A 27500-nucleotide genomic window follows, 5' to 3' on the forward strand; every position below is an offset into this window, starting at 1 on the left:
TAAAAATGAAGCTCAACACCTACAAATACACTATGAGTGCAGATACATGAATACCGGCATGACGGGATGCGGCGGCATTAACGAACAATGAGTCAAAATCAATTCAGCTAAAACACGCATTCCGCCACACACTCAAGAGCACGGGCCATTCAAATATTATTCATATCAGAGGGAACAATATTACCCATATCATGAAAACGACACGATAGACAAATTAACAGAGTAGTAACTCTCCTATCACTCCCTCCAGGAAATACACGACTCCATAGTTCTTGTTACTGACGGATTTATTTGTCTGTCAACACCGAGAGGGAAAATGAGTCCACTTGAAAACACATGAATCTTCAAAGTAGATCACTTAAAAACTTAAACTTAACTTTAACACTAACTTTAACACTTTGCACGGAGTATATAGACCGCTGCCGCTTCGCGCGTCGTCTTGTTGCTGTGCACCGGCTAAATGTGTCCCCCGCGCAACATAGGACGTAACAATAGTTCCTATCACATATAAAACCAAACGAAAATCCATATAAGTTGTATAAATAATAATATATAATATAAACAAGCATATTAAATGACATAGATCATATTTATGGCAGTTAAAGCTACTGCAGTTAACTTACCAGAGCTGCTGTTCTTCCTCCTTTCTTTGTTAACAAAGAGTATAATCTCACGGTTGTTCAGTACATCCGTGCGTTTTTAGTTCCAGTAAGAAGTCCTTCTCGATTCATGGATGCCAGTGAAGACAGTCGAGCCTCCCCAGTTGTATTTCTTGAATTGGTTTTAATGCGTTTGAGGCTGAAAATGTCTGCTCGACAGAGGCAGCAGATATTGGGATTGTCACCGCCCATCATGTCAGGCTAGCTCACTGACCAATCACGTATGGCTAGGCCAGCTAGCAGGCTCTGGCACGTCAAAGAATACGCCCAACATGTCAAACTAAAGATCTGATTGGTTGAAGACTATGACAATCAACAATATCGTCCCCATTCACTTAAACTGCAAAGGGATTCACTTGTGAGTCTGAAGGCCTGGGGCCTCTGTTCTTACCAAGAGACACAGAGGTGAAATCTGATTGGATAAAAGCTTTACTTAAAACAAGCTGCACTGGAAGCAGAGCAACTGAGGAACACAGTAGCTGTGCAATGAGAACATAAGATAATGGGAAAAATATTTTTATAAATTATAATACATGTAGTATATTTAAGAAAAAATATTAAATTATAAAATAGCTATAACTTTGTGATTCTGTTTAGGCCAGCAGAGAAGGCCTTGCAGGCCCTGACGGCCCGCCACTGCCCTAGCCTCTGTTTGACCCTCAATGACTGACTTATTTTTCTCACTACCGCATTGTCGAAATGAGTACCATTGTCAGAGCTAATTTCATCAGGGATTCCAAATCTTGGTATGACCTCTCGGGTTAGAAATTTAGCTACTGTTATAGTATCTGCTTTTGCTGCTGGACATGCCTCCACCCACCTGCTGAATCTCAATCACCACCAAGACATACTGTTTGCTGGATTTGATCATATCAATGAAATCAATAACAATGTGTCTGAACGGGCCGTCTGGAGCTGGTATATGGCCTATTGGCGCGACATGTGATTTTCGGATGTTGTGTTCCGCGCAAATTTCGCATGATTCCATTTGTTCACCGTAGGCAGCATGTATGTAGACCACCAAGTATTCTGTAAGTTCCTCAATAGTTCCCCCCTGGCTACATGGGAAATCCCATGAGCCACACAAACCAACTGGGGTAAAAGTGAAACGGGTGCCACCAACAAACCAGTGTGAGACTGGAACACTCCAGAAGCTGGGTCCTTAGAGGCACCCCTGTTAAGCCAAAATTGCTGCTAATCCACGGAGGCAGTTGACTGTACCTCCACCAGAGCTCGCAACGAGGTGGTAGGATCTGTATCGTCGGATTCACCGCCTGGGGTGGTTTCATGAATATCACCGGTTTGGCTCAACATGAGCTGATCATGCGGAAGAAGAAGCAGCTCCTTTTGCTGCAATGTCCGCTATTATTACCTCTGGTGACAAAGTCAGTTGATGTGCCATGTGCTGCACATTTTAAAACAGCTAGGGAAGCCGGTAAAGTCATAGAATACAAAAGCTCAGCAATGAGAGGACCATGCATAACTGGTTTACCATCTGCACGTAAAAACCCTCTCTGGCACCAAATGGCACCGTTGAAGTGACACACGCCATGAGCGTATGCCGAATCGGTGTAAATGTTACAAGCCCTACCCCGTCCCAATTGACATGCAGCAGATAGCGCTTTGAGCAGCAGCCTGTGCAGGGGAGAATACAAAGGTTCTGACAGCAAAAGTTTCAAAAGAGCTTAACTCTGGATTTGGAGAAACAACGGCATACCCTGCCACCAACCCGGAGTCAGACAGGTAGCAGGAGCCATCAACAAACATGGAGAGCTGGGGTCTGGCAGTGGCTCTGCCTACAAATCTACCCGTGCTTTAAGGAAACTACTGGACACTGCAACACAATCGTGAGGAGTCCCTTCATGTGGAAGAGTAAGACGTTCGGCTGGGTTAACTGTATGGCAACGAGAAATTGTCACCTCCGGTGCGGACAGAATTACGTCATAGCCCGAGCGTCGTGCATTTGTAATGACGAAATTTGGGGCTGTCAGCAGCGCGGTGTATAACGTGAGGGCATGACCCATGGTTATGGTAGAGGCTTTCTCATAGGCGTAGGTGGTGGCTGCCAATCCCCTGTAACAGGGTGGCATGCCTCTGACAGTAGAGTCAAGTTGTGTGCTGAAGTAGGCCAAAGGCTGCTAATGGCCTCCCTTCTGTTGAGTCAATACGGCATTAGCAAAACCTTGTTTTTCTTTCTATCACTGTGGCATGAAATAGATCTTGGTCGTGGAAAGGTAACCGTCACACCAATTGGGCTGCAATATATTACGGCCCCCAATTTACAGAATAAATCTCTTCCCAGTAGATTGCATGGAGATGTAGGGGAGTACAACAATGGCGCATATATGGTCTTGTGCGCTAGAGTCAGTTGTTGAGGCTCAGTGAAAAATAAAACTTTTCTTTGTCCCGAGAAGCTAGTGACACGCTTTGTCTTAGCGGATAGGGGGAGGCATTGACCATCTGTCCTTCCTACGCTGGTGAAGTTAGCTCCAGAATCTACCAGAAATGGTTCAGATGGTTTTCCGTTGATGTCAATAGACAGAGTGAGTTCTTCACTCGCTGTGGTCATCAGTACACTGAGCATGTACTCCCCTTGTGGCTCCTCTGGGCACCCCTAGTACTGAGGTGGGGGCTGCATGCCTTGAGTCCACGCCGTGGACTGAGGCTGCTGCAGTTGTCTTGGTGGTGGTGGTCCACAGTGTTGTGGTGCATAACTGGGCTGTGGATTATGCCGTTTTTGGCAGTCACGTCTCATATGTCCCTCATCCCCACAATTCCAGCACTGGTATTGAGTGTGTCCCTGCGGCAGGTTGTTGTATTGCTGTGTCCAGTTGTTCTGAGACCTTGTCCTTGGTTAATCATCTGTCTCATAGGTGGTGGCGGTCCACGTGGAGCAGGTCTGTGATGTCCAGGGGGGCCATATCGGTATCCTGCTCCACCCCTACCTCGTCCACGTCCTCCAGTTTGGAAGTTGGACCCTTGCCATTGTGGTCGATGAATTGGTGGACCGTACATGGGTGGGGCCTGTTGATACGCTCCCTGAGCTCCTTCGCTGAATGTGTTCACGAGCTGTGGGGCTGGTTGTGGAGCTGTAACAGGTGCAGCGGTTGGAGTAACGATTACTGCTTGCATTTTGGTTTCTTTGCGCCTCAGTTTGGCTTCTTCCATGAGGGCACCCAGCTGAGTCTTGGTCAGCTTCTCGGTCAGTGTTTGGATGTCTTTTTCACGTTTCTTTTGGGCCTTGCAGTATTTGTTGGCATAATGCACAAAGTAAGTTTGGCACTCTGGCCATGGTTTCACAGCGAAGCTCACCACTTCCTGTACGTCGTCTTGTACTTGTTCGGGCATGGCAAGAGTCAGTTTGTCAATAAAGAATGACTCATCCCAAACGTGAAGCGTGTGTTCTTTCCACTTTGTCTGGAAGTCTTGTATGAAGTCCTGAAGTGTCGGTGGTCCATTTGTATTGGTTGAGTTTATTCGGCTCCGCCTCAGTTGGATATTTGTCTTTGATGGCCTGCCACAGGCCAGTGCGGAATTTATCTAAGGGTTTGGCATCAACAGCTCAACATCAACAGTTGCTCAACAGGGCTCCTCCCATTTTTGCGGAGGCAAAAATGTCTTTTACCACATTTTTGTCCAATTGGTGGCACAGAATGGTTTTGACGTCACCCACTGTGATGGCAAATCCTGCGGTGTTTTTTTCAAATGCTGTAACCCAAGCTTGGCCCCCTCTGGTCATTCTTGGGATAGCTTGTGAGATGGTGGTCATGTCAGTGTAGGACCATGGGGTATACGTAGAGTTTCCTCTTCCGTCGACACGCAGTGGCATCATGTTGCCATCGTCTTTCAGGTGTTTTTTAGGTGGCTTCCTTGGCTCACTGAATTCGAGACGTTCTGGTGCGAGTAGGTTGAGTCGATTTCGTAGATCATGGATCGTGGCCCACGTAGGCTGAGGCGTTGGGGGCTGCCCTGTAGGCAGAGCTGCTAGGAGCAGTTCTTCCAAGTCTTCTTCTTCAATGTCCTTACCGGAGGCGCTGTAGGCCAAAGTATGCTGAGGACGGTTGGTTGCTGTGTTGGCTGTAATACTTGCAGCTTCTGTTATAGCTAACCTTGCCTCCTGTACCAGATTTGAAAATGCATTCATTGTTTTGTCCAGTTCCTGCTCCGCCTGTGTCATTGAGTGAGCGAGCTGCTTTTGTTTGGCTTCAGCAATGTTCTTCCTTGCCTGCGCTTCATCCCATGGTTCCAGTATGATTTGACCTGAAATTCTGCGGGGCATTGGTTCAGGCGAAGAGGCGTGTGTAGTTGCTCCTGCCCTTGGCCAGGGTTTTGGTGTCTCTTTCTGGCTGGGAGTAGGGATCAGGCATTTTGCTTTAAGTTTTTGGCGTTCTTGGTAACGCTCCACGCGTCTGAGTCAATGTTAACAGTCAAGCCTTTCACGTTTGGAATCTGGTGATGTTGTAAAGGACAGTAGTTCCTCCTGCGAGCTCCATGTCTTTGATTCCAGAGAGTCTAGTTGCCTACGGGCTTCCGCCTCGCTCCAAGTTACCTTGCCTGTTGATTTCTTGCGTGTTCCGGCGTTGGAGCTGGAAGGGCGCTCCTCTTTGCTTGTTGTTTCAGAGTCACTTCCCTCCTGGCTGACTCGCCAAATGTTGTTTTTTTCTATGTCGATGCTGGCTTGGATTTTAAAGTTGATTCAACGTCAATATCTAAAAGCTGGCTTAATACTTATTTGCTATCTGACTCGTGGTGAGATACCACAGGATTCTCACTAACCAGGAACTCTGTAACGTACACCCACAGAACACAAGAGGGATTGAAGTTTCTTCAGTTCACGCAGGTTTATTTGCATCACACAGAGTACAAGCAAACCGAGTTGTCCGGACTCAACTCCCTTCAACAAAGAAATGTACCTTATTTGTCCCCCTATTCATGATCGCCCCCTCCTCTTACTCATCAGCTGTCAACTTTCCTCTAAATCAGGGGTCTCAAACTCATTTTCACTCTGGGCCACATCAGCATCACGGTCGCCCTCAAAGGGCCGGTTGTAAATGTAACTTCTCCTAACATATTGTTAAATAACTCTCTCTGCATTTGATTATTGTTTATTCAAGTGTAAAAATATTGTACATGCAGTTATATTTTAGGGGGAAATTTGTCTCTGCATTTGACCCATCCCTGAATATAGGGAGCAGTGGGCTGCCAATGACAGGCACCCGGGGAGCCTGGGGTGCTCAGGCTACCTGGGGTGCAGTGCTCAGGTACACTTCGACACGTCCCAGTCGAGGATCGAACCGTTGACCTTCCGGTTCCCAGACAACCCTCTTAACCCAGTGAGCCACGGTTAAGAGTTGCTTCTGTGACTGTTTAAGTATCTCAGAATTATGACTTTCTATCATAACTTCGACTTTCTATCTCATAATTTCGACTATGGGATAATTTTATTATCAAGTCTAACTTTTAATTATTATTATTATTTTTATTTTATTTATTTTTTGCTGGCGGATTCGCGGAGTTTGAGACCCCTGCTCTAAACAGTCATTTCGTTCATCATGCATACAGTAGGGATTTATAACGATCTTCAGATCCGATTCCCTGGGGGAGTTTTGGACATCTGGGCACATGAGATGTACTGTTGGTCTATTAATTAATCAATATCATGAGACACTTGTCAGAGGATCCTACTGGTCCCTGTTCGTCGTCAGACTAACTCTCGACAGGAAAGCAGTTAAATGACCAGTGTCTATGCATCTACTATGTATCGGCCTATGTGCTGTGTGAATTCAACTTTGCTCTGTCCCAGGCTTTGTCTCAGTCCCCCCCCCCCCCCCCTGTCTTCCTTAATGATTCTGCCAAACTTCTGGCTTCGACAACACAGTCATATGTGTGTCACAGTGCAGTGACCAGAGATACGCCGGACATACTGATCCAGCCGCCTATACACAAAGGACATCCTGTTTCCTGAGGACATTGTATGGGTGACATTGCTGCCGGTTTTCAACTAGATCATACCTCATTTTAGGAATCGTGAAATACATGGAACCCGTGACTATTCAAAGGTCTGTGACTATACGACTGAACTGAGTTTGATCCACAAGAGTATGTAAGATTATAATAATAACTGAGCAAACTTATAAGGTGAACCCAAAACAAGGAATACAGTTATAAACTCAAATATTTTACAGATAGACGAACAAACGTATGAGATAAACTTTGAAGCAAGTAATATAGTTATAAACTCATACATTTTTCCTCCCTCAGAAGCTAAGCTAAGCTAGGACCTGAGGCTAGTCCACTACCCAGTATGCTGCTGGCTGTCTGATGCTCGGTAAAAATTTAGATGGATGAAAGCAGCGGGAGGTCGTGACTGTTGAGCCCACATCTTCACAGAGACCTGGATCCATCGTGGTCCAGGATCAAGCTGCACTTGACGGACAGAGAGCAGGACTCTGGTGGACCAGAGGAGGAGGACATATTCTTTCCATTTTCTGATGATGGATTTTATGGTGCTCCGTGAGATGTTCAAAGCTTGGGATATTTTTCTTTAACCTAACCCTACTTCATACTTCTCCACAACTTTATCCCTGACCTGTTTGGTGAGCTCCTTTGTCTCCATGATGCTGTTTGTTCAGTAATGCTCTCTAACAAACTCGGAGGCCTTCACAGAACAGGTGTATTTGTACTGAGATTAAATTTCAGACAGGTGGACCCTATTTACTAATTATGTGACTTGTGAAGGCAATTGGTCGCACCAGATCTTTGTTAGGGGTTTTACAGTAAAGGGGGTAAATACATATGCACTCAACACTTTTCAGATTTTTATTTGTAAATAATTTTTAAATCCATGTAAACTTTCCCCCAACTTCCAAATGATGGACTATTTTGTGTTGGTCCATGACACAAAATCCCAATGAAATAAATTTGAATCTGTGGTTATACCATGACAAAATGTAGAAAAGTCCAAGTCTCTGCAACAGGATGTCATGGTCAATGGTGTCGAACGCAGCACTAAGGTCTAACAAGACAAGTACAGAGACAAGTCCTTTGTCTGATGCAATTAGAAGGTCATTAGTTATTTTCACCAGCTCTGTCTCTGTGCTATGATGCTTTCTAAATCCTGACTGAAAATCCTCAAATAAACTATTGTTACGTAGAAAGTTACACAACTGATTTGCGACTGTTTTCCCAAGGATCTTAGAGAGGAAGGGAAAGTTAGAGATCGGTCTATAGTTAGCCAACACCTCTGGATCGAGAGTGGGCTTCTTAAGAAGAGGTTTAATTTCAGCTACTTTGAAGGACTGTGGTACATGGCCTGTTAGTAAAGACAGGTTGATCATATCTAATAAAGATGTGCTAACTAACGGTAAAACTTCTTTAAGCAGTCTAGTCGGTATAGGGTCTAAGAGGTAGAAGGTTTAGACTTTGAAATTGTTGAAATCAATTGGTGAAGGTCGATGGGAGTAAAGCCATCTAAATATATATCAGGGTTTACAGCTGTTTCTAAGGTTACTCTATTTGAGGATAGATCGGTACTGGTTGAGGGCAGGAGATTATTAATGTTCTCTTTAATAGTTATAATCTTATCATTAAAGAAGTTCATGAAGTCATTACTACTGAGGTCTATACGGCTCAACAGAGCTGTGACTCTGTCAGCCTGGCTACAGTGCTGAAGAGAAACCTGGGGTTGTTCTTATTTCTTTTGAGGGTTATACCATGGAGCAAACTTCTTTGTTTTACCATCTTCTTTTTTAGAGGAGTAATAGAGTCTAGTGTCCTCAGTGAACCTGTAGCACTATCAACAAGATGATCAACCTGGGACGGACTAAAGTTATCACAGGAGTCCTCTGTTATGTTGAAACATGGTTGTGACACGTCGCTGTCACCGCCGTGGATCCTGTCAGCACAAAGAGTCCGCACACACTCAAATGGCGTTAGCAATGTTCTTTATTTAATAGTAATGCAGTTTACGAAGCTCTCGGCCGTGCGCTCTCCTGCCGTGCCCCCGAGCGCACCGCCCTGTATGCGTCCGTCAGGCTCGTCTCTCGTCCTGCCGTCGCTCCGTCAGCTCCTGACTCCTGCTTACTCCTTTCTCTCCCTCCCGTCTCCGTCCCTACTACTGTTCATATAGGGAGAGAGACAATCAAGGCCCAGTTTCAGCTGCGGCTAATCAAAGCTCTTCCCAGCACCGTTCCCTGAACCACTCCTCCCCACTCTGTCCCCTCTGCAGCTGCGCCCAACCACGCCCAGCCACCACAATGGTATTGAGTTAAATACAGATGGAATCGCTTCTTTAAATGGAGCTAAAGCACTATCAGATAGACATCTAGTGTAGAAACCTTTGCCTAATGGTGTACACTCCGTTAGTAGGAATTCAAAAGTTATTAGATAATGGTCCGATAAAAGAGGGTTCTGTGGAAAGACTATTAAATCTTCTATTTTAATGCCATAAGTCAGAACCAGGTCGAGGGTTAAAACAGTGAGTGGGTTTCTGTACATTCTGACAGAAACCAATCGAATCTAATAATGAGATAAACGCAGTACTAAGATCTGATATTTAAGAGTCCACATTTAATTATCCTATTTTGTTGCACTGTTGCATTGGTGTTAACTTGGATTAGGTTATTTAGTTTAACTCCTCGACTGTTTACTTATGATTTAATTAATTTAAGTGGCCGTGGTGGAGACACAGTCTCTATATGGTTTTTTACATTACAGTCATTTAGCAGATGCTTTTATCCAAAGCAACTTACAATTCAGATTCTATGGCACAGCTACGGGAGCAATTTTTTGGGGTGAGGTTTTTGGGACACATCAACATGCAACTAGCAGAGCCAGAGCCGGGGATCGAACCGCCGATCCTCTGATTGAAGGATGGCCCTGCTCTCCACTTAGCCACAGTCGCCCCCGCCTCGTTTGGGGTGGGTAACTGCTCTCATGGAAGCCACCACATACCCCTACCGCCCGACTTAGGCCGGGGAGCCATCCGGCCTAACCTACTCCCCCCCCCCCCTTGAGGACGGGAGAGGAAGTCGGCCACGACCATCTGTGCCCCCGGCCTATGGACCACCTTGAAGTTAAAAGGCTGTAAAGCCAGATACCACCGAGTGATCCGGGCGTTAGTATCCTTCATGCGGTGAAGCCACTGGAGCGGGGCGTGGTCCGAACAGAGGGTGAAAGGGCGTCCCAGGAGGTAGTAGCGCAGGGAGTCGACCGCCCACCGGATGGCCAGGCACTCCTTTTCCACCGTGCTGTACCTGGTCTCCCTCTCGGATAGCTTCCGGCTGATGTAGAGAACCGGGCGGTCAACCCCCTGTACCTGCTGGGACAAAACGGCCCCCAGCCCTTTGTCCGATGCGTCAGTCTGCAGAGTAAAGGGAAAAGAGAAGTTAGGTGTATGAAGGAGTGGTTCCCCACAGAGGGCTTGTTTTACCTGCTCAAACGCCAACTGGCACTGCTCCGACCACTGGACCGGATCTGAGGCACCTTTCCGGGTCAGGTCGGTCAAGGGGCTGGTCAGATCTGCGAAGTTTGGGATGAACCGCCTGTAATAACCCGCCAGCCCCAAAAACCCCCTAACCTCTTTTTTTGTCTTGGGTGGCGGCCTGGCTGCGATAGCAGCAGTCTTGTCCACCTGAGGGCGCACCTGCCCGCCACCCAAGTGGTACCCCAGATACCGTACCTCCCTCCGTCCAACTGCACACTTCCCCGGGTTGGCGGTGAGCCCCGCCTGCCTCAGGGACTCCAGCACTGCGCCCACCCGCTGCACATGCTCCGCCCAGGTGGTGCTGTGAATTATCACATCATCCAAGTAGGCGGCAGCATATGCAGCATGCGGACGCAGCACCCGGTCCATGAGGCGCTGAAAAGTGGCAGGGGCACCGAACAACCCAAAGGGAAGTGTGGTGAATTGGTATAACCCAAACGGAGTGGAGAAGGCCGTTTTTTCCCTGGACTCTGGCGACAGAGGAATCTGCCAGTAGCCCTTGGTTAAATCCAGTGTCGTAAAAAACCGTGCAGTGCCCAGTCGGTCCAGGAGGTCGTCGACCCGGGGCATTGGGTAAGCATCAAATCGTGACACATCGTTCACCCTGCGATAGTCCACACAGAACCGTATAGACCCATCCTTCTTGACAACAAGAACAATGGGGCTACACCAGGCACTGTTGGACTCTTCTATTACCCCCATCTCCAGCATAGCAGCTAATTCCCTCTGAACCACTTTTCTTTTGTGTTCAGGTAACCTGTAGGGTCGTAACTGCACCGTCACTCCCGGAGGAGTCTCAATTTGGTGCATTATGAGGTTTGTGCGCCCTGGCAGGAGAGAGAACACATCAGCAAACCGTTCCTGTAACTGTGCAATGTCTGTCCTCTGGGTCGCGGAGAGATGGGCTTCACAAAGGAGCGAGGTTGGATTGGAGGACTTTGGAACCTCCGGCCCCAGCTCCTCTCTCTCAGGTACCGCGGACACCAGAGAAACAGACTCCGCCTCCCTCCATGCTTTTAGGAGGTTGAGGTGGTAGATCTGTGTAGCTCCACCCCTGTCCGAACGCACCACCTCATAGTCGACATCCCCCACCCGCCGTGTGACCACAAAGGGCCCTTGCCACTTGGTGAGAAGTTTAGAGCTGGAAGAGGGAAGCAATACAAGTACCTTCTCTCCCGGTGTGAATTGTCTCAGCTTGGCCCCTCTGTTGTACAGCCGTTGTTGACGTTCCTGGGCCTGGAGCAAATTATCACGTGACATTCGACCCAGTGTGTGAAGTTTTGCTCGCAGGTCCAGGACATATTGAATTTCATTTTTCCCGGTGCTCGGACCCTCCTCCCAGTTTTCTTTAATCAGGTCGAGCACCCCCCGTGGTGTCCTGCCAAACAGTAGTTCAAAGGGAGAAAATCCCGTGGAGGCCTGGGGAACCTCCCGCACTGCAAACAACAGAGGATCAAGCCATTTATCCCAATTTCGTACATCGTCGTGAATAAATTTACGGATCATGGATTTTAAAGTCTTATTCAGACGCTCCACCAGACCGTCGGTCTGTGGGTGATAAACACTGGTCCGAATAGATTTAATGCCCAGTAATCCGTAAAGTTCTCTCAGTGTGCGTGACATGAACGAGGTGCCCTGGTCAGTCAGAATCTCTTTCGGGATTCCGACCCGGGAGATGACCTGAAACAGAGCCTGCGCGACACTCTTTGCAGAAATGTTGCGCAATGGCACTGCCTCGGGATATCGTGTTGCGTAATCCACTAGGACTAACACAAAGCGATATCCACGTGCACTCCGGTGAAATGGCCCGATGAGGTCCATGCCGATTCGCTCGAACGGGACCTCCATTAATGGCAGAGGACGCAAAGGCGCCCTCGGAATGGCCGGCTGGTTTACCAATTGACACTCCGGGCAGGATGCACACCATCGGCGCACATCCCCCCCGAATGCCTGGCCAATAAAATCGGGTCATTATCCGGTCCAGTGTTTTCTCATATCCCATGTGGCCAGCCATCGGGTTATAGTGAGCCGCCTGGAAAATGATTTCCCGACGGCTTTTCGGCACCAACAACTGGGTATTTTCCTGACCTGACTGAGTGTCACGACTCACTCTATACAGTCTGTCCCTAATCAATGAAAAGTGCGGGTATGACTGTGCTGCGTCAGGGCGCACCAACTGACCATCAATTCGTATCACTTGGTCAAAGGCTGAGCGTAGAGTATCATCCCGAGACTGCTCAAGTGGAAAATCTTCCATGGAGTGTAGTTCGGGACCCAGCAAAGTCTCCACGGGAGGCTCTGCTGGTTCCCCCTCCCCGTCTGCAGCGTCGGACAACCTCGCGTCACCGCTGAGCACAGCACACATACCGCATGACCCTGTCTACCGTGAACGCACCCCTGCACCGTGCCCCACTAATTTATTAAATCCCGGCCAGTCTGTTCCCAAGATCATAGGATGCGTAAGGCGGGAGCTAACCGCAGCCTTTACACTATGTTTTTTCCCCCTGTATCTAATTTCTAGTGACACTATGGGATACTCGTGAACGTCCCCATGCACACACCTAATTTTCCCCCATAATGCCTCCACCAATGCCCCGGGCCGAACCAGGCTCTGGTGGATCATAGACTGTGTACAGCCAGTATCCACCATTGCCTGATGTACACCCCCCTGGATTCTTACCGGAACGCGGTATGTCGCTCCTGGACCGGGGGAGGGTGTTGGAGGACCGGCAACCCGGACCACTTGGCCCACCTCCATAAGCGGACACTCACTCCGGAAATGTCCGGCCTGCCCGCACCTCCAACACTCCTGCCCTGACGGTTGAGGGACCCCCTGAATGTTGGGAAGAGTGCCGGTGTTTGCTGGGGTCGATGGATCGGGGAACTGACGGAGGGTTGCCAACCCCGGAGCTGGTGGGGCCCGCGCCAGGGCCTGCGGATGTAGCCTCCTCCGAGGGGCGGCCACTGGCCGGGCTGCAGCCAGCGGGCGACTATTGTCCCCCTGGCCGCTTGGGTGAACCGCCAGGTGGTCCTCAGCCAGGGTGACGGCGGTCCCCAGTGTCGTAGGGCGGTGGTATCGGACCCATGCCGATGTTCGGGCCGGCAGCCCCCCCACGAATTGCTCCAGGACCACCTTCTCTATCACCTCCTGCGCGTCTACTGGACCCCCTGGTTGCAGCCACCTGGTTGCGGCGTCCTTCAGCCGTTGCGCATATGCGAAGGGCCGGTCCTCGGGCCCCAGCCTGGCCTCGCGGAACCTTCCCTGGTGGTCCTCCGGGGACAGGCCCAGTCGGTCCATAACGGCCTTTCGCACGTCCGCGTAACTATGCCTGGCTGCCGGGGGCAACCCCAGGGCCGCTGTCTGTGCCTCCCCTGTCAGAAGAGGCAAAAGCCGGAGCGCCCGCTCCTCCACGGGCCAGCCGCACGCCTCCGCTGTTGCCTCAAACGAATCCAAGAATGACTGCACGTCATCTGCTGCAGTCATTTTGTGCAGAACCACCCCGGCCAACGTAGGGGCCCCCGGTACCGGTGGAGCTACAGCGGTCCGTGCCGCGAGCTGTTCTAAGGCGTAGGCCTGCCTCTCCGCCTGGACCTGGAGCGCCCCCAGGAACTGCCTGTTCATCTCCGCTTGCTCCCTCTGCATGGCTGCGATCCCACCCAGCATCTGCCCCAGCGCCACGATCGGCTGGGTCGACCTCTCCTCATCCGCCATGTGCGTAATCCAAGTTGGGCTCCAGTGTGACACGTCGCTGTCACCGCCGTGGATCCTGTCAGCACAAAGAGTCCGCACACACTCAAATGGCGTTAGCAATGTTCTTTATTTAATAGTAATGCAGTTTACGAAGCTCTCGGCCGTGCGCTCTCCTGCCGTGCCCCCGAGCGCACCGCCCTGTATGCGTCCGTCAGGCTCGTCTCTCATCCTGCCGTCGCTCCGTCAGCTCCTGACTCCTGCTTACTCCTTTCTCTCCCTCCCGTCTCCGTCCCTACTACTGTTCATATAGGGAGAGAGACAATCAAGGCCCAGTTTCAGCTGCGGCTAATCAAAGCTCTTCCCAGCACCGTTCCCTGAACCACTCCTCCCCACTCTGTCCCCTCTGCAGCTGCGCCCAACCACGCCCAGCCAACACAATGGTATTGAGTTAAATACAGATGGAATCACTTCTTTAAATGGAGCTACAGCACTATCAGATAGACATCTAGTGTAGAAACCTTTGCCTAATGGTGTACACTCCGTTAGTAGGAATTCAAAAGTTATTAGATAATGGTCCGATAAAAGAGGGTTCTGTGGAAAGACTATTAAATCTTCTATTTTAATGCCATAAGTCAGAACCAGGTCGAGGGTTAAAACAGTGAGTGGGTTTCTGTACATTCTGACAGAAACCAATCTAATCTAATAATGAGATAAACGCAGTACTAAGATCTGATATTTAAGAGTCCACATTTAATTATCCTATTTTGTTGCACTGTTGCATTGGTGTTAACTTGGATTAGGTTATTTAGTTTAACTCCTCGACTGTTTACTTATGATTTAATTAATTTAAGTGGCCGTGGTGGAGACACAGTCTCTATATGGTTTTTTACATTACAGTCATTTAGCAGATGCTTTTATCCAAAGCAACTTACAATTCAGATTCTATGGCACAGCTACGGGAGCAATTTTTTGGGGTGAGGTTTTTGGGACACATCAACATGCAACTAGCAGAGCCAGAGCCGGGGATCGAACCGCCGATCCTCTGATTGAAGGATGGCCCTGCTCTCCACTTAGCCACAGTCGCCCCCGCCTCGTTTGGGGTGGGTAACTGCTCTCATGGAAACAATGGAAGTGTGTAAAACTGCAACTCTGCTTCAGACTCAAAGATGAATAATCTTCCTGTGCTTTCCCTGAGAGGACGCATCGGGCCAATTTCTAGCCTTAGCTACTGTGGTAGCAGGGCGTGGTTGGGCTCAGCTGCAGAGGGGACATAGTGGGGGAGTGGTTCAGGGAACGGTGCCGGGCCTGCAGAGAAGTGAGAGGACAGAAATAGTCCAGAGAAAAGGACAAGGCGGAGAGGAGGATCCACCATGAACATGTAAGTATATCATGTTTTAGCAAGACCCAGCATGCACCTTATGTTCAGGCAACCGGGTGGTGCACTTAATCATTGATTAACAGATATACCGTAGATGCAACCTTTCTACTGATGTCGAGGTACAATAATGCTTATTTTTTACCACAACCCATAATGACGTCATTCTTCATTCTATTGCAGTGTTGCGGATTTGTGTGTTGTGCTAGGCCTTTTTGGGGGAGTTTTTCCTGTTCTGATGTGAGGGTCCTGGGACAGAGGATGTCGTATGTGTACAGATTGTAAAGCCCTCTGAGGCAAATTTGTGATTTGGGACTATACAAAATAAATTGAATTGAAATGTAGCACGAAATACTTCAGTACATTTAAATTACTGTTTTTACAGTATACTCCAAAAAGTACCAGCTCACAAAAATATTACTTTGTTTCAGTAATGATTCAATTACATTAGTTACTTCGAATCCTGATTTTATCTATTAATTGTGTCGCCATTTAAACTAGATTTGGACAAAATTACTTGTATTTACTTCTGGGCACAAACATCACAAACAAGGACAACAATTAGTAAATGGTTTTTTTAATTGAAGGAAAAGGCCCCTCTAAACAATTAAAAAGACAACACAGAATTATAAAAAGTTGTCTGGTCTCATCTGTTCAACAATAAGTCAAAATAGAGCTGACATGGCTATTATTCTCGACATCCACATGAATATTAAAGTCACCTACAATAATCTTTATCTGTTTTAGAACTAAACTTGATAAGAACTCTGAAAATTCCGATAGGAATTCAGAATACGGGCCTGGGGCCCGGTACACTATAACACATATAACTGGCTGTATTGTTTTCCACGTTGGGTGTGAAAGACTAAGAACCAGGCTTTTAAATGAGTTATAGTTTAGTTTAGGGTTAGGGTTTAATAATAGGCTTGAGTTAAAGATGGCTGCTACTCCACCTCCTCGGCCGGTGCCTCGAGGAATGTGAGTATTAATATGACTTGGAGGAGTTGATTCATTTAGGCTGACATATTCTTCATTACACAGCCAGGTTTCAGTAAGGCAAAATAGTTCAATATGATTATCTGATATTAAATCATTTACTAATACAACTTTAGATGAGAAAGATCTGATATTTAAGAGTCCACATTTAATTATCCTATTTTGTTGCACTGTTGCGTTGGTGTTAACTTGGATTAGGTTATTTAGTTTAACTCCTCAACTGTTTACTTATGATTTAATTAATTTAAGTGGCCGTGGGGCAGACACAGTCTCTATGTGGTTTTGGGTGAGTAACTGCTCTAATGGAGGCGCAGAGAAGTGTGTAAGACTGCAACTCTGCTTCCTGGTCTGAACTCTGGGTTGTCATGGACCAGGTCCACACAGAAACTGGGTCAGATTTGCAGAAATGAGATCTGCTCCATCCAAAGTGGGATGAATGCCGTCATGATGCTTGGTGCTCAAACAGTCACAGTTGATGGACAATGTGTTACTGATGTTTCATTTTTAACGTGAAGATGTCGGCTGTTTACATTCCTTATGATGCAAATTCAAAAAATGCTCTACAGGAATGTACTACTGTTTTTATTTAGTTTGTCATGTGTTTGTTGTGTTACAAATAATAAGCTACTTCTAAATTCCGTTAGGCATCCCTGTGTTGCATCATGACAATAAATGATCCTTTAACCATTGATGTCTGGATACACCAATCGAAATAGAATCATTTGCAAATAAAGTGCAGACAGTCTGTCTTAAATATGTTATTTGAGAAGGTGATGGGATTGCCTGCAGTCTGAATGTAGCCTATGTTGCTCTGTCCTCTCTGTACAGCTGTGGGTCAGTGGAGTGTCTGGTTCTGCTGCTAAAGAGAGGAGCCAACCCAAACTACCAGGACATCTCAGGCTGCACCCCTCTGCACCTGGCTGCTAGGAACGGGTACGAGCCTCGTACTACATTTAAACTCTATTCACATGTTCAGCTTTTATTATAGGTCTTGGTCCTGTGAGTTCACTTTTACACTTGTAGTTATTTGCTGATTTGATTTGAACACATTGTGTGAATCTTTGAGGTCCAGCAAACATGTTGAATGCATTTCTTTCATCATAAATCATTTGCATAGCCACATTTTGAAGTATTTCAAATACTGTATTGTTTACATCTGTGATTACTATCGCGCCAGCCTTCTTCCCTGCCTTTTGGTGGCACATTGTCATCTTTCTTGGCACATTACTTCCACCTGTGAAAGGATGTGCAGGAGACAAACGTAACCGGGACCCAATCATAAAAACCGGCTCCATAGCACTACTGAAGGTAGAGAAGGAAAAAAACTGCTGGATACCTTGAACTCTCCTCTAGAAATGTTGCCAGTGGGATTAGTGCGTGTCCAACATTTGGCCTCTCACTCATTATTCCGGTAATATGTACCATCCGAGACAACTTCCAACCAGTATGGTGTTGATGGGTAGACATGCTCTGTGATCTTATGTCATCCATTCACATCTTTCCTGGATTTCTGCTGCTTGATTCTACTGTTCACATGGAGATAAATGTACCTGAATGGATCCATTTCTCTGATTGTTCTTATTATGCTTATTAGACTTCTAGATTTGATTTGCATGTGGTTACTGATAGATGTGTGAAAACGAGTGAGTGAGTGTGTGATAACACTGCTACGTAACACTTGCCTTCACTGTTTCCTCAGACAGAAGAAGTGTATGGGCAAACTGCTGGAATATAATGCTGATGTCAACATCTGCAACAATGAGGGACTGACTGCTGTGAGTTGATTTGAACCCTCTGGCTGTTGTTCATGTTGTATTGAATGTCTTCAAATCATTGTAATCCTGTTATCTCTGTGACTGGTGGTTATTTAAGTCCAGTCAGGATAGTGATCATGCATGTGAACCTCTGCTGCAGATCCACTGGTTGGCAGTGAATGGGAGGACGGAGCTCCTCCATGATCTGGTCCAGCATGTGTCCAACGTGGATGTGGAGGACGCCATGGGGCAGACGGCTCTACATGTAGCCTGTCAGAACGGACACAAAACTGTGAGCCAATTTCAAATATCTCTTTTATTGAAATTATCTGTATTTGTAGCCCTAGTTAGAGCACTCTAACTAGGCAAACAATCTTAGTCTTTGGATTGATCAGTCAGCCAGCCTCGCAGTATGGCTTCTCAGGGCTTCTTGTTAGGTTTTTAGGCCTTTCAGGGCTAAACACTGAATTTTTAAAGTGGTTGTCAGGCTTCTGGTTGCTGGAACTGAAAATATGGTTGCTATTTGTAGTTTCCTTATATTTTGAGTAAGATACTTTGCAGTTATATGTCAGCTTAATGATGAAAATAAGACATTACGGGTAAAAATTGTAATACAGTAACAGAGCAACATTTTTGTAAATTGTGTTTTATCTGATAGAATGTAATTCTCAATTGATAAGAGGTAGCATGTCCACTCACAACTCTAGGTACCAAATACCAGTAGTGCAGCTGTGCTCTACACAGATCCCTCAACAATGAATCCAGCAAGCATCTGGTTGCTTGTTCATTCTGTCTTTTCTTTCCAAATTTTGGTTTTCTAATATTGTAAAATTGGCCATGAAGACAGTGTTGTAAAGCCTGGCCTTCCTGCCTGGATGTGAACCTGATACTATCAGATAAGGTGTGTGTGTGTGTGTGTGTGTGTGTGTGTGTGTGTGTGTGTGTGTGTGTGTGTGTGTGTGTGTGTGTGTGTGTGTGTGTGTGTGTGTGTGTGTGTGTGTGTGTGTGTGTGTGTGTGTGCGTGTGCGTGCATCGCTGTCCATTCACTGAGCCTGCATGCGAGTTAGTGTAGCAGCCATTACATTCAGTGTGGTAACGATACAGGCTTTCGGTTGAGCGTAGCATGAGCCAGCCACAGCAGAGGGTGCACTCGCTTACGCTGTGAGGACGGAGCTACTGTCCAAGCTTGGGCCTCCTCCAGAAGTTTCAGAAGTAATATACCGGATATGATTCATCAGAGAGATTGCCTTTTATCCTATTGAATATTTAGCAATTACATGATGAGACACCAAAGTCATTTCAGTAAATCTTGAAATTGTTGTAGTTGAGTGTTGTTGACATTAGTCATTTTTTCTTCTTTTTATCCCAGTGAAATATTTTATGAGTGAACATGTTGTGTCTGCTTAGACGGTGTTGTGTCTTCTGGACAGTGGAGCTGACATCAACCGGCCCAACGTCTCTGGAGCCACGCCTCTTTACTTCGCCTGCAGGTGATCTCATTGTAATGTTGTAGATTCATAGTGTGCTCTCAACCTCTCTAAAGGCACCGGGGCACTCAATGATTTTGCACTTCAATATATTTTTTATGTTGTTTTTGACACGTAACCTTTCAAAGAGAAAGCTAGTTTTACGCGGAAAAAAAGCAACATCCTTTGTTAAGCAGTTCGCACTGTTAATATGTGCATCCATCAATTCAATTGTGTTGAATATATATTCAAAACGGTAGCTACAGTGGAAAACAACACGGAGGCTACAAAGTCCAAAACAAAACCTTGACGAAGGCAGCACACAGCAGATCCAGTCCCTTTGTGTTCCCTTACAGTTACACAATTTCAAGCCCCAGATAATTCGCTAAAAGTAGACTCTATTTCTTGAGGAAACTTCGATCCTTCAACGTGTGCAGCAAGATGTTGGAGATGTTCTACCAGTCTGTTGTGGCCAGTGCACTTTACTTCGCCGTAGTCTGCTGGGGGAGCACCATTGGAGCCGGAGACACCAACAGACTTAACAAACTGAAGGCCGGCTCCATCATTGGCTGTAAACAAGACTATCCGGAACAGGTGGTGGAGAGGAGGACACTGAAGAAACTATTGTCCATATTGGATAACCCGGACCACCCTCTCCACCACCTACTGCAGGGACAGAGGAGCACTTTCTCCAACAGACTGATCCAGCTCTGCTGTCACAAGGACAGATCCAGGAGAACATTCCTTCCCACTGCAATAAGACTTTATAATACAACACCTCGGGCCATATCATCGTCCTTCACATGACTACAACAACGCTACATGGTTGTTGCTTGTTGTTGGTGATCCTTGCTCTACTGTCCAGGTTGTTTAGTTACTAGTTAATACCACTCTATTCATGGTACATACTGTGCATTTCTATTTTTTATTCTATTTATCTTATTTTTTATTAATCTATTCCTTCAAATTCAATATCTGCTTTGTTATTTTATTGTACTGTATATGTTGTGCATTCCATAAGTTATATTTTACTCTGTAAATTGCTGCTGCTACAAACTAATTTCCCCCTGGGGATAAATAAAGTTTATATATATCTATCTATCTATCTATCTATCTATCTATCTATCTATCTATCTAAACTCAATAGAATATCACAGAAGCTTAGACTATAAAATAATTGCTCTGAGTCAATAGGATCCTGGAGTTGGTCTTCTGCCTGTGTGAATCTATTTGAAATTGAATGAAAAATTGTTACAACTGTCACAAATATACACCGCTGTTGGTATCAATAGTTTTAATGCAAGCTATTCGCAGGTGCATTTTTGTGTTGTTTTTTTGTCATAAGAACGTGTATAAAGGCCTTCACTTTTACACTTCCATCACTGTCGCACTCACTAATTCTCATGTCAGAATACTAAAGTAAGCCAGAATATTGGGGAATAAAATGTTCTAAAATACCCATTATAGCCATAATGTAACGCTCCATTACTGTGTTATTCTGTAGCCATGGCCAAAGAGACACAGCACTGATCCTGCTCTCTCGAGGTGCCAAATACCTCGCTGACAACAATGGAATCACTCCTCTGGATCTCTGTGTGCAGGTGAGTTTTTTTTTTTTTTAAACCACTTTTTGCACTTCATACTTTTTCCTCTTAGTGTTGTTCAGTTCACGTGGTTACTGTCCCACCTTTTGTGTGTTCAGGGTGGATATGGGGAGACCTGTGAGATCCTCATCCAGCACCACGGCAGACTTTTCCAGACCCTCATCCAGATGACACAAAATGATGAAATGAAAGAGAACATGGTATGTCCAGTTTGTCTCTGCATCCCTTGATAAGCCCTGTGTATACACTTCTATTGACATGTGTGTTTGTGTAGCTCAGGCAGGTTATGGAGCATGTCTCTCAGCAGAGTGACAGTCATTACCAGAGGATCTTGACCAGTCTTGCTGAAGTGGCTACCACTAATGGACACAAGCTTCTCAGGTATAATTGTGTATAATTGTACATATTTGATTTACATATTTGCTTTCTTTTCCTGCCTTGAGTTCGGCATTTTGGCCATTGCCTTCTAAATTTTTGGCAGTAGCCATCTTGGTATTTTGGAACCAGAAGTGAAACGACAGGGTGGAGCTAAGTACAATTGAACCCAGAATATGTCATTTTAATTTAGCTAAAATGTTACAATGAACTTAAATAAACTGAAAACGCACTGTGAAAGGGAGAAACACTGACAACACCCAGAATTTACAACGCTATGGTAGAAACCTGTCAATCACCGTGTAGCCCCGCCCTAAAGCATCCCCTGCTTTATGGTCTGTTTGACTCTAAATGGACCATCATTTACTAAATGAACATCATGCTGTAATGAAGAAGACTTGAAACTAGAGACTGAGACCATAAACTCATGTTTACAATGTTTACTGAGGTAATAAATCAAGAGAGAAGTAGAGTCATTTTCTCATAGACTTCTATACAACCAGAGGAGTCGCCCCCTGGTGGACATTAGAGAGAATGCAGCTTTAGAAGATCTGTATTTAACATTGTGAACATTATCCCTCGTTTGCTCTCTGTCCATCATCAGCCTATCCAGCAGTTATGAAGCTCAAATGAAGAGTCTGCTGAGAATCGTTCGTATTTTCTGCCATGTATTCCGCCTGGGCCCTTCATCACCCAACAATGGCAATGACATGGGCTACAATGGCAACAAGACGCCTCGCAGCCAGGTCTTTAAGGTAAGTAGGAGCTGTACATACGGTATATTGTAATCTGCAGGTGCTGTAAGAACCACCGGGTAGGCTGCTGGAATGGAAGTATGCTCTATGTTATTTGCAGAAGTGTGAGATTAAACCAACCAAACCAACAACAAATATTTTTTTCTATTTAACTGTATGTCAAAACTGATGATCACCAATGGAAATTATGATCTGGTCAATGCTTAATTCTGTATGCACATCCAAAGGACAGGAATATCAAGGCTAAACCTTTTTCCAATAATATTTTGTTATTGACCATTCAGGGAACAATGGAGTATTCATCAACCACAGCTGACAACAATTGAGAAGTAAAACGATATGATAAACAAACTTAAAAAATCCAGTGGCTGTTAAATATCTTCGAGGCGACATGAATATTGTTCATGAGGAGAGGGGTTGTCAACATCACTCGGACCAATATATCCACCAATATTGGCTCATAACAAATAGACCAGCATGCAGTGTGACTGTGTATGTTGGCGATTAAGTAACAGGAAATGTCACTGCAGAAATCTCAAAGAAATGAGTTAATTTAGAAACAATGTCCCAATTGCTTTGTCACAACACTAACAGGTTTATTTTTGCACTGTCCTGCTCACTACATATATTTGTCACTAATCTTTAAGAACTACATTTAAGTGACCATCATCAAAAATGTTTATGTTACACAAAGAAAGAGACTCTTTGTGGGTTGTCACTATGAGTGACCCCTTATACATAACTGAAAACATTGATTACTGCAGCTTTAAAGTTAAACTTTTGTGTAGAGTTTGAAAATGTCTTTGCTAGTGGTGGTATCAAAACCAACACTGGGGCAATAGTGTAACTTTGTGTTAGTTGCTTCTTTTATTGGTAGATTGTTGGTAACGCATCATAACATGGTATATCTTGATCATACTGACTTGACTGTATGTCCTTTCAACTAAAACAGCACCAATAAGAATTGACTCCATTGGTTGCAGATGTGTGCGAGACAGATGGAGGTGGAGACGGTACAAAAAGATGAATGTTCCTGGACAGGTTCTGCTGTCTTTGATGTGAGCCATGGACATTTTTATCATTTGCAGTTGAAATTTGGGAAACATGATCTCTGGAACCCTGCAATCTCATAATCATACTTACTATTGTCAAGGTAGCTGGGTGTGTACATTTAATCTCCCACTGAATGAAAATCTGATAGATGATTTACTCTGATATTTAATGTTCCATTTGAAAATGATTGGCACTGTGGCATTTTGGTGGGTTTGGACAGAGTTGGGGTTGGGCAATATGAATCAAATTGTCTTTCATGCTACTTGTCATTTTTTATTGCAGTACAGTATATGATTATGAACAATGATATGTAATAACAGAATATATAGATATACATATAATATTGTTATAAAGCAGTTCTGCTCAATGATTTTCAACACTGCCTGCACATCTAACACAACACAAAAGTTAAAGCGACAGTTACTTGGGTAGAGATTGTATAGCGGTATCTCTGCAAGTAAACATAGCACAGAAAGTAAGGACATTAGTGTTTGGTAGATTATTTCGATGCTTCTTGGCAATAAATCTTATACTGTTGGAAAGCCTGTTTATTTCCCTTTAAGCCACATTTGTGGGATGAGCAGCACAGCTGAGTATGTGGGTTGCACCCATGAAAAATTTGTCAAATCTTCTCTGCCAATGCCAAACAGCTTATTCTGCCATTGACTCGTTTGGTGGATTAGATGATTGAAGTCTGAAGAAACAAGACATATTGGCAATTCAACAATGTATTCATTTAACAAACAGGAGCCTTAGTAGCGTGTGAAAGAACCATACACAGCCACATCAGCCTGGCTCCTCCTGCTCACACACTGCTGTGGGATTGCATCCCATTCTTCAAAAAGCATTTGTCGCAAGTCAGCCAACGTGGTTGTGTTGGTCACTCTGGCACGAACAGCATGCCCAAGCTGATCCCACAAGTGTTCAATGGGTTGAGTTCAGGACTGCTGGCAGGCTATTCCATCCTCTCCACTCCCAAATTCTGGAGGTAGTCTCTGATAAACAGCTCTGTTGGCATTGGCAGAGAATTTTTGGCAAATTTTTCATGGGCGCAACCCACATACTCGGCTCTGCTGCTCATCACATAAATGTGTCACCATTTAAAAGGGAAATAAACAGGCTTTCAAACGGTATAACATTTATTGCCAAGAAGCATCGTTACAACAAAGAAATAATCTACCAAACACAAATTTCCTTACTTTTTGTGATATGTTTATAACATGTTTCATAGTATACTGTTTATTTCAATATTGCCCAACCAGAAATGGAGTCTTCAGGTTAGTTTTACTGCTCATATAGAACATTTCTATAAAAAACCTTTCTAAAATGATTGTTAACAAGATTCTGCTGTGGCATAAAACTAAAAAAAATCCAATCATGTATGACTTTTTTTCAAGTTTTTTCTTTCAAGTAACAGAAAAGTACATCGACAACCACACAGAAAGTTCTGGTTTAATTAGGTTTTGAGACACCTGTCTTCAGATAATGTGGACTTTGCAGAGGAACAAGGACTCCGTTTCACCAGATGTTACTGTTGACCTTTTCACTTGTCATTATTTCACCGTTATGAGCTCTACAAACTAAATTTCAATCACATTCATTGTATTTAAGTAGAGACAAAAACAATCGGTGACAAAAACTATCCACAACATTGTTTTGAGATATAGCACATAAGTAAAATATATATTCGTGTTATTTGGATGAACCGACCCATTAAAAGCAAACCTCTATGCTGGTGCATAGAGGTCCTAGGTCCTATAGGTCCTTGAAAATCCTGATAATGCTCCTTACAATGACCTTTACTAGATTCAAAATTGTCATGGCTTGTACTCACTTGGACAAAGGTCAGTCTTAACTCCATCCCAGACAACGTGAAACATGTGCTAAAGCCTTGATTGAAGCTTTGTAAAAACCTGCAGACATCCTGAAAGCCAGAGTCACTCCTCTCTCGTGATGTTTTCATGGATGACTCCCTTGGTTTTCTCTTTGATCCTGTGTGGCTCTCACCTCCTGTCTGTGTCTCTGCAGCCATTGGAGCTGCTGTGGCACTCCCTGGATGAGTGGCTGGTGCTCATCTCCACAGAGCTGGAGAGGAACAGGAAGAACCCGTCTTCCTCCTCCTCCAGCAGTGAGATAGCCTCTCTGCTTCTCAAACAACGGGAGGTCGACCACTCTGGCTCCAAGCCAAAGCTGCCCTCCTTGCTGGACCGTGAAGCCGTCACGGAAACAGAGGTGTACGCCGATGGGGAGGACGTCATCTCCATGACAGCCAGTCGGCTCAGTGCTGTGATTCAGGCCTTCTATATGTGCTGCTCCTGTCAGATGCCACAAGGGTCTGTGCTCAGTCTTCATCTGTCAGCTGTCAATCTAATCAGTTTACAAAGACAAACTGCATTGTGCTACAACCATATTAGCTACACCTGCTACTTCTGGTCCTACTACTACTGCTACTTCTTCTGGCATTACCATTATTACTGTTATAGCCACAACTACTACTGCTGGTACTACCTCTGACATACTATTACTGCTTTAGCAACAACTACATTCACTACTGCTTTTACTACTACTACTATTTCTGACATACTACTACTATCCTAGCCACAACTACCTAAAACTAATACTGCTACCTCTTCTACCGCTGACATACTACTACTACTACAGCAACAACTACAGCTACTACTGCTGGTACTACTACTGTTACTACCTCTGACATACTACTACTGCCATTGCCCCAACCACAACTACTATTGCTGGTATTACAACCAATTCTGAAATGTTACTGCTATAGCCAGAACTACAACTACTCAGTGGTGGGCCGTCAGGGCCAGCTAAGCCTTCTCTGCTGGCCTAAACAGAATCACAAAGTTATAGCTATTTTATCATTTAATAATTTTTTACAAATACACTACATGTATCGTATTTTCTCATTGCACAGCTCCTGTCTTCCTCTGTTGCTCTGTTTCCAGTCTGCAGCGCTGCTTCCAGCACAGCTTGTTTTAAAGAGAGCTCTTATCCAATCAGATTCAGCCCCTATGTCTCTATGTAATGAGAGAGGTCCGATGCCCGCTAGAGAGCCTTTGCAGTTTAAGTGAATGGGGACGATATCGTTGATTGTCATAGTCTTCAACCAATCAGATCTTTAGTTTGACATGTTGGGCGTGTTCTTTGACGTGCCAGTGGCACCGAGGTAGCCTTCTAAGTACGTCAGCAATAACATGTGCCGTGATTGGTCAGTGGGCCAGCGCGTGACTAATGTGAAATTTAAGGAAGCTGGCAGAAGTTAGTTGGAGTAGTAAGAGTTCAAATTGAAAGATATGGAAGAAATTATAAAATGTTTAGGGTTTTGCTTGGTGTAGTTTATTTATTTTTATGAATGGTGTTCCTGGCTGACAGTGTTGCACATTTTATGGCTGGGAATGTGTTTCATTTTAACTGAGCGTCTTGGTGTTTGGAGCTATGCTACGCTAACCTGAGGACGCCATAGCACAGCAGGACACTGGTGCTTTTGAAAACTTTTGGAGAAACCCGAGTGGATCGACAGATCAACGAACTCGCAGGCAACTGAGCTCCACAACCGCGGTCCGGCGAAATACAACTGGGGAGGCTCGACTGTCACTGGCATGAATCGAGAAGGACTTCTTACTGGAACTGAAACGATGGAAACTCTTTGTCAACAAAGAAAGGAGGATGGACTTTGTCTTTAAGTGAAAAGCATTCGGTAGGTGACAAACTGCATTTGTTTTTTTACATCTGCAGTAACGTTACTACTGTTCATTTGTCTATCGTGTCGTTTTTATGAATAATATTTGAATGGCTTGTGCTCTTGTGTGGTGGAATGTGTGGATCCGCTGCAGGTCTGCTGGATTGATGTGTTGCTTTGTTGTCATATGAATATATGTGACTGGTTCTTATGACTTTGTTGTTGTCATTGTGTTAATTACATTGATTTGACTATGCATTGTCCGTTAATGACGCAGCGTCCCGTCATGCACGGATTCATGTATCTGCACCGTAGCTGTTCAACTGTAGTAGGACAGCACAGAAGGCCCAGGTATAAAATGCACGGCCCGCCACTGCAACTACTTATGCTGGTACTACCTCCGCTTCTACTTCTGACATACTACCTCTGCAATAGCCACAACTACAAAAGCAGTTTTTACTGCTGTTACTACTTTTGATGTACTACTGCTGTTACCGCTAATGCTATTACTTTTAACATACTGCTACCGCATCAGCCACAACTACAACTACTACTGCTGGTGCTACTACTACTACTACTACTTTTGAC

At 45.2% G+C, this 27500-nt stretch overlaps 1 protein-coding gene and 1 long non-coding RNA gene across 9 annotated transcripts in view; both read left to right on the forward strand.

The window, feature by feature from the left end:
* Positions 1–7825, forward strand: part of LOC142964816 (uncharacterized) — a 9093-nt gene extending 1268 nt beyond the window's left edge. The window contains exons 1-2 of the long non-coding RNA XR_012957578.1: positions 1–6718; positions 6921–7825. The exon at positions 1–6718 is cut by the window's left edge and continues 1268 nt beyond it. This is a non-coding gene — a long non-coding RNA (uncharacterized LOC142964816). The remainder of the gene's footprint in view (positions 6719–6920) is intronic.
* Positions 1–27500, forward strand: part of hace1 (HECT domain and ankyrin repeat containing E3 ubiquitin protein ligase 1) — an 82057-nt gene that overhangs the window by 10994 nt on the left and 43563 nt on the right. For 6 of the 8 annotated variants that reach the window (XR_012957576.1, XR_012957577.1, XR_012957575.1 and 3 more), the window contains exons 4-13: positions 17034–17138; positions 17905–17980; positions 18120–18251; positions 19367–19449; positions 20930–21026; positions 21128–21229; positions 21304–21410; positions 22009–22159; positions 23143–23217; positions 25241–25545. Coding sequence is in view for 5 of the 8 variants with exons in the window: in XM_076105342.1 (XP_075961457.1) it covers positions 17034–17138; positions 17905–17980; positions 18120–18251; positions 19367–19449; positions 20930–21026; positions 21128–21229; positions 21304–21410; positions 22009–22159; positions 23143–23217; positions 25241–25545 (1233 nt within the window). In the remaining 3 variants the exon portion in view is untranslated. Of the gene's footprint in view, positions 1–15075; positions 15213–17033; positions 17139–17904; positions 17981–18119; positions 18252–19366; positions 19450–20929; positions 21027–21127; positions 21230–21303; positions 21411–22008; positions 22160–23142; positions 23218–25240; positions 25546–27500 lie in introns of those variants that run through there. The other 2 variants (XM_076105346.1, XM_076105343.1) reach the window with 2 other exon arrangements.

Source organism: Anarhichas minor, unplaced genomic scaffold (assembly GCF_050575085.1).
Source record: "Anarhichas minor isolate MPS153535 unplaced genomic scaffold, ASM5057508v1 ptg000032l, whole genome shotgun sequence".
In the NCBI taxonomy this organism is placed as follows: Eukaryota; Metazoa; Chordata; class Actinopteri; order Perciformes; family Anarhichadidae; genus Anarhichas; species Anarhichas minor.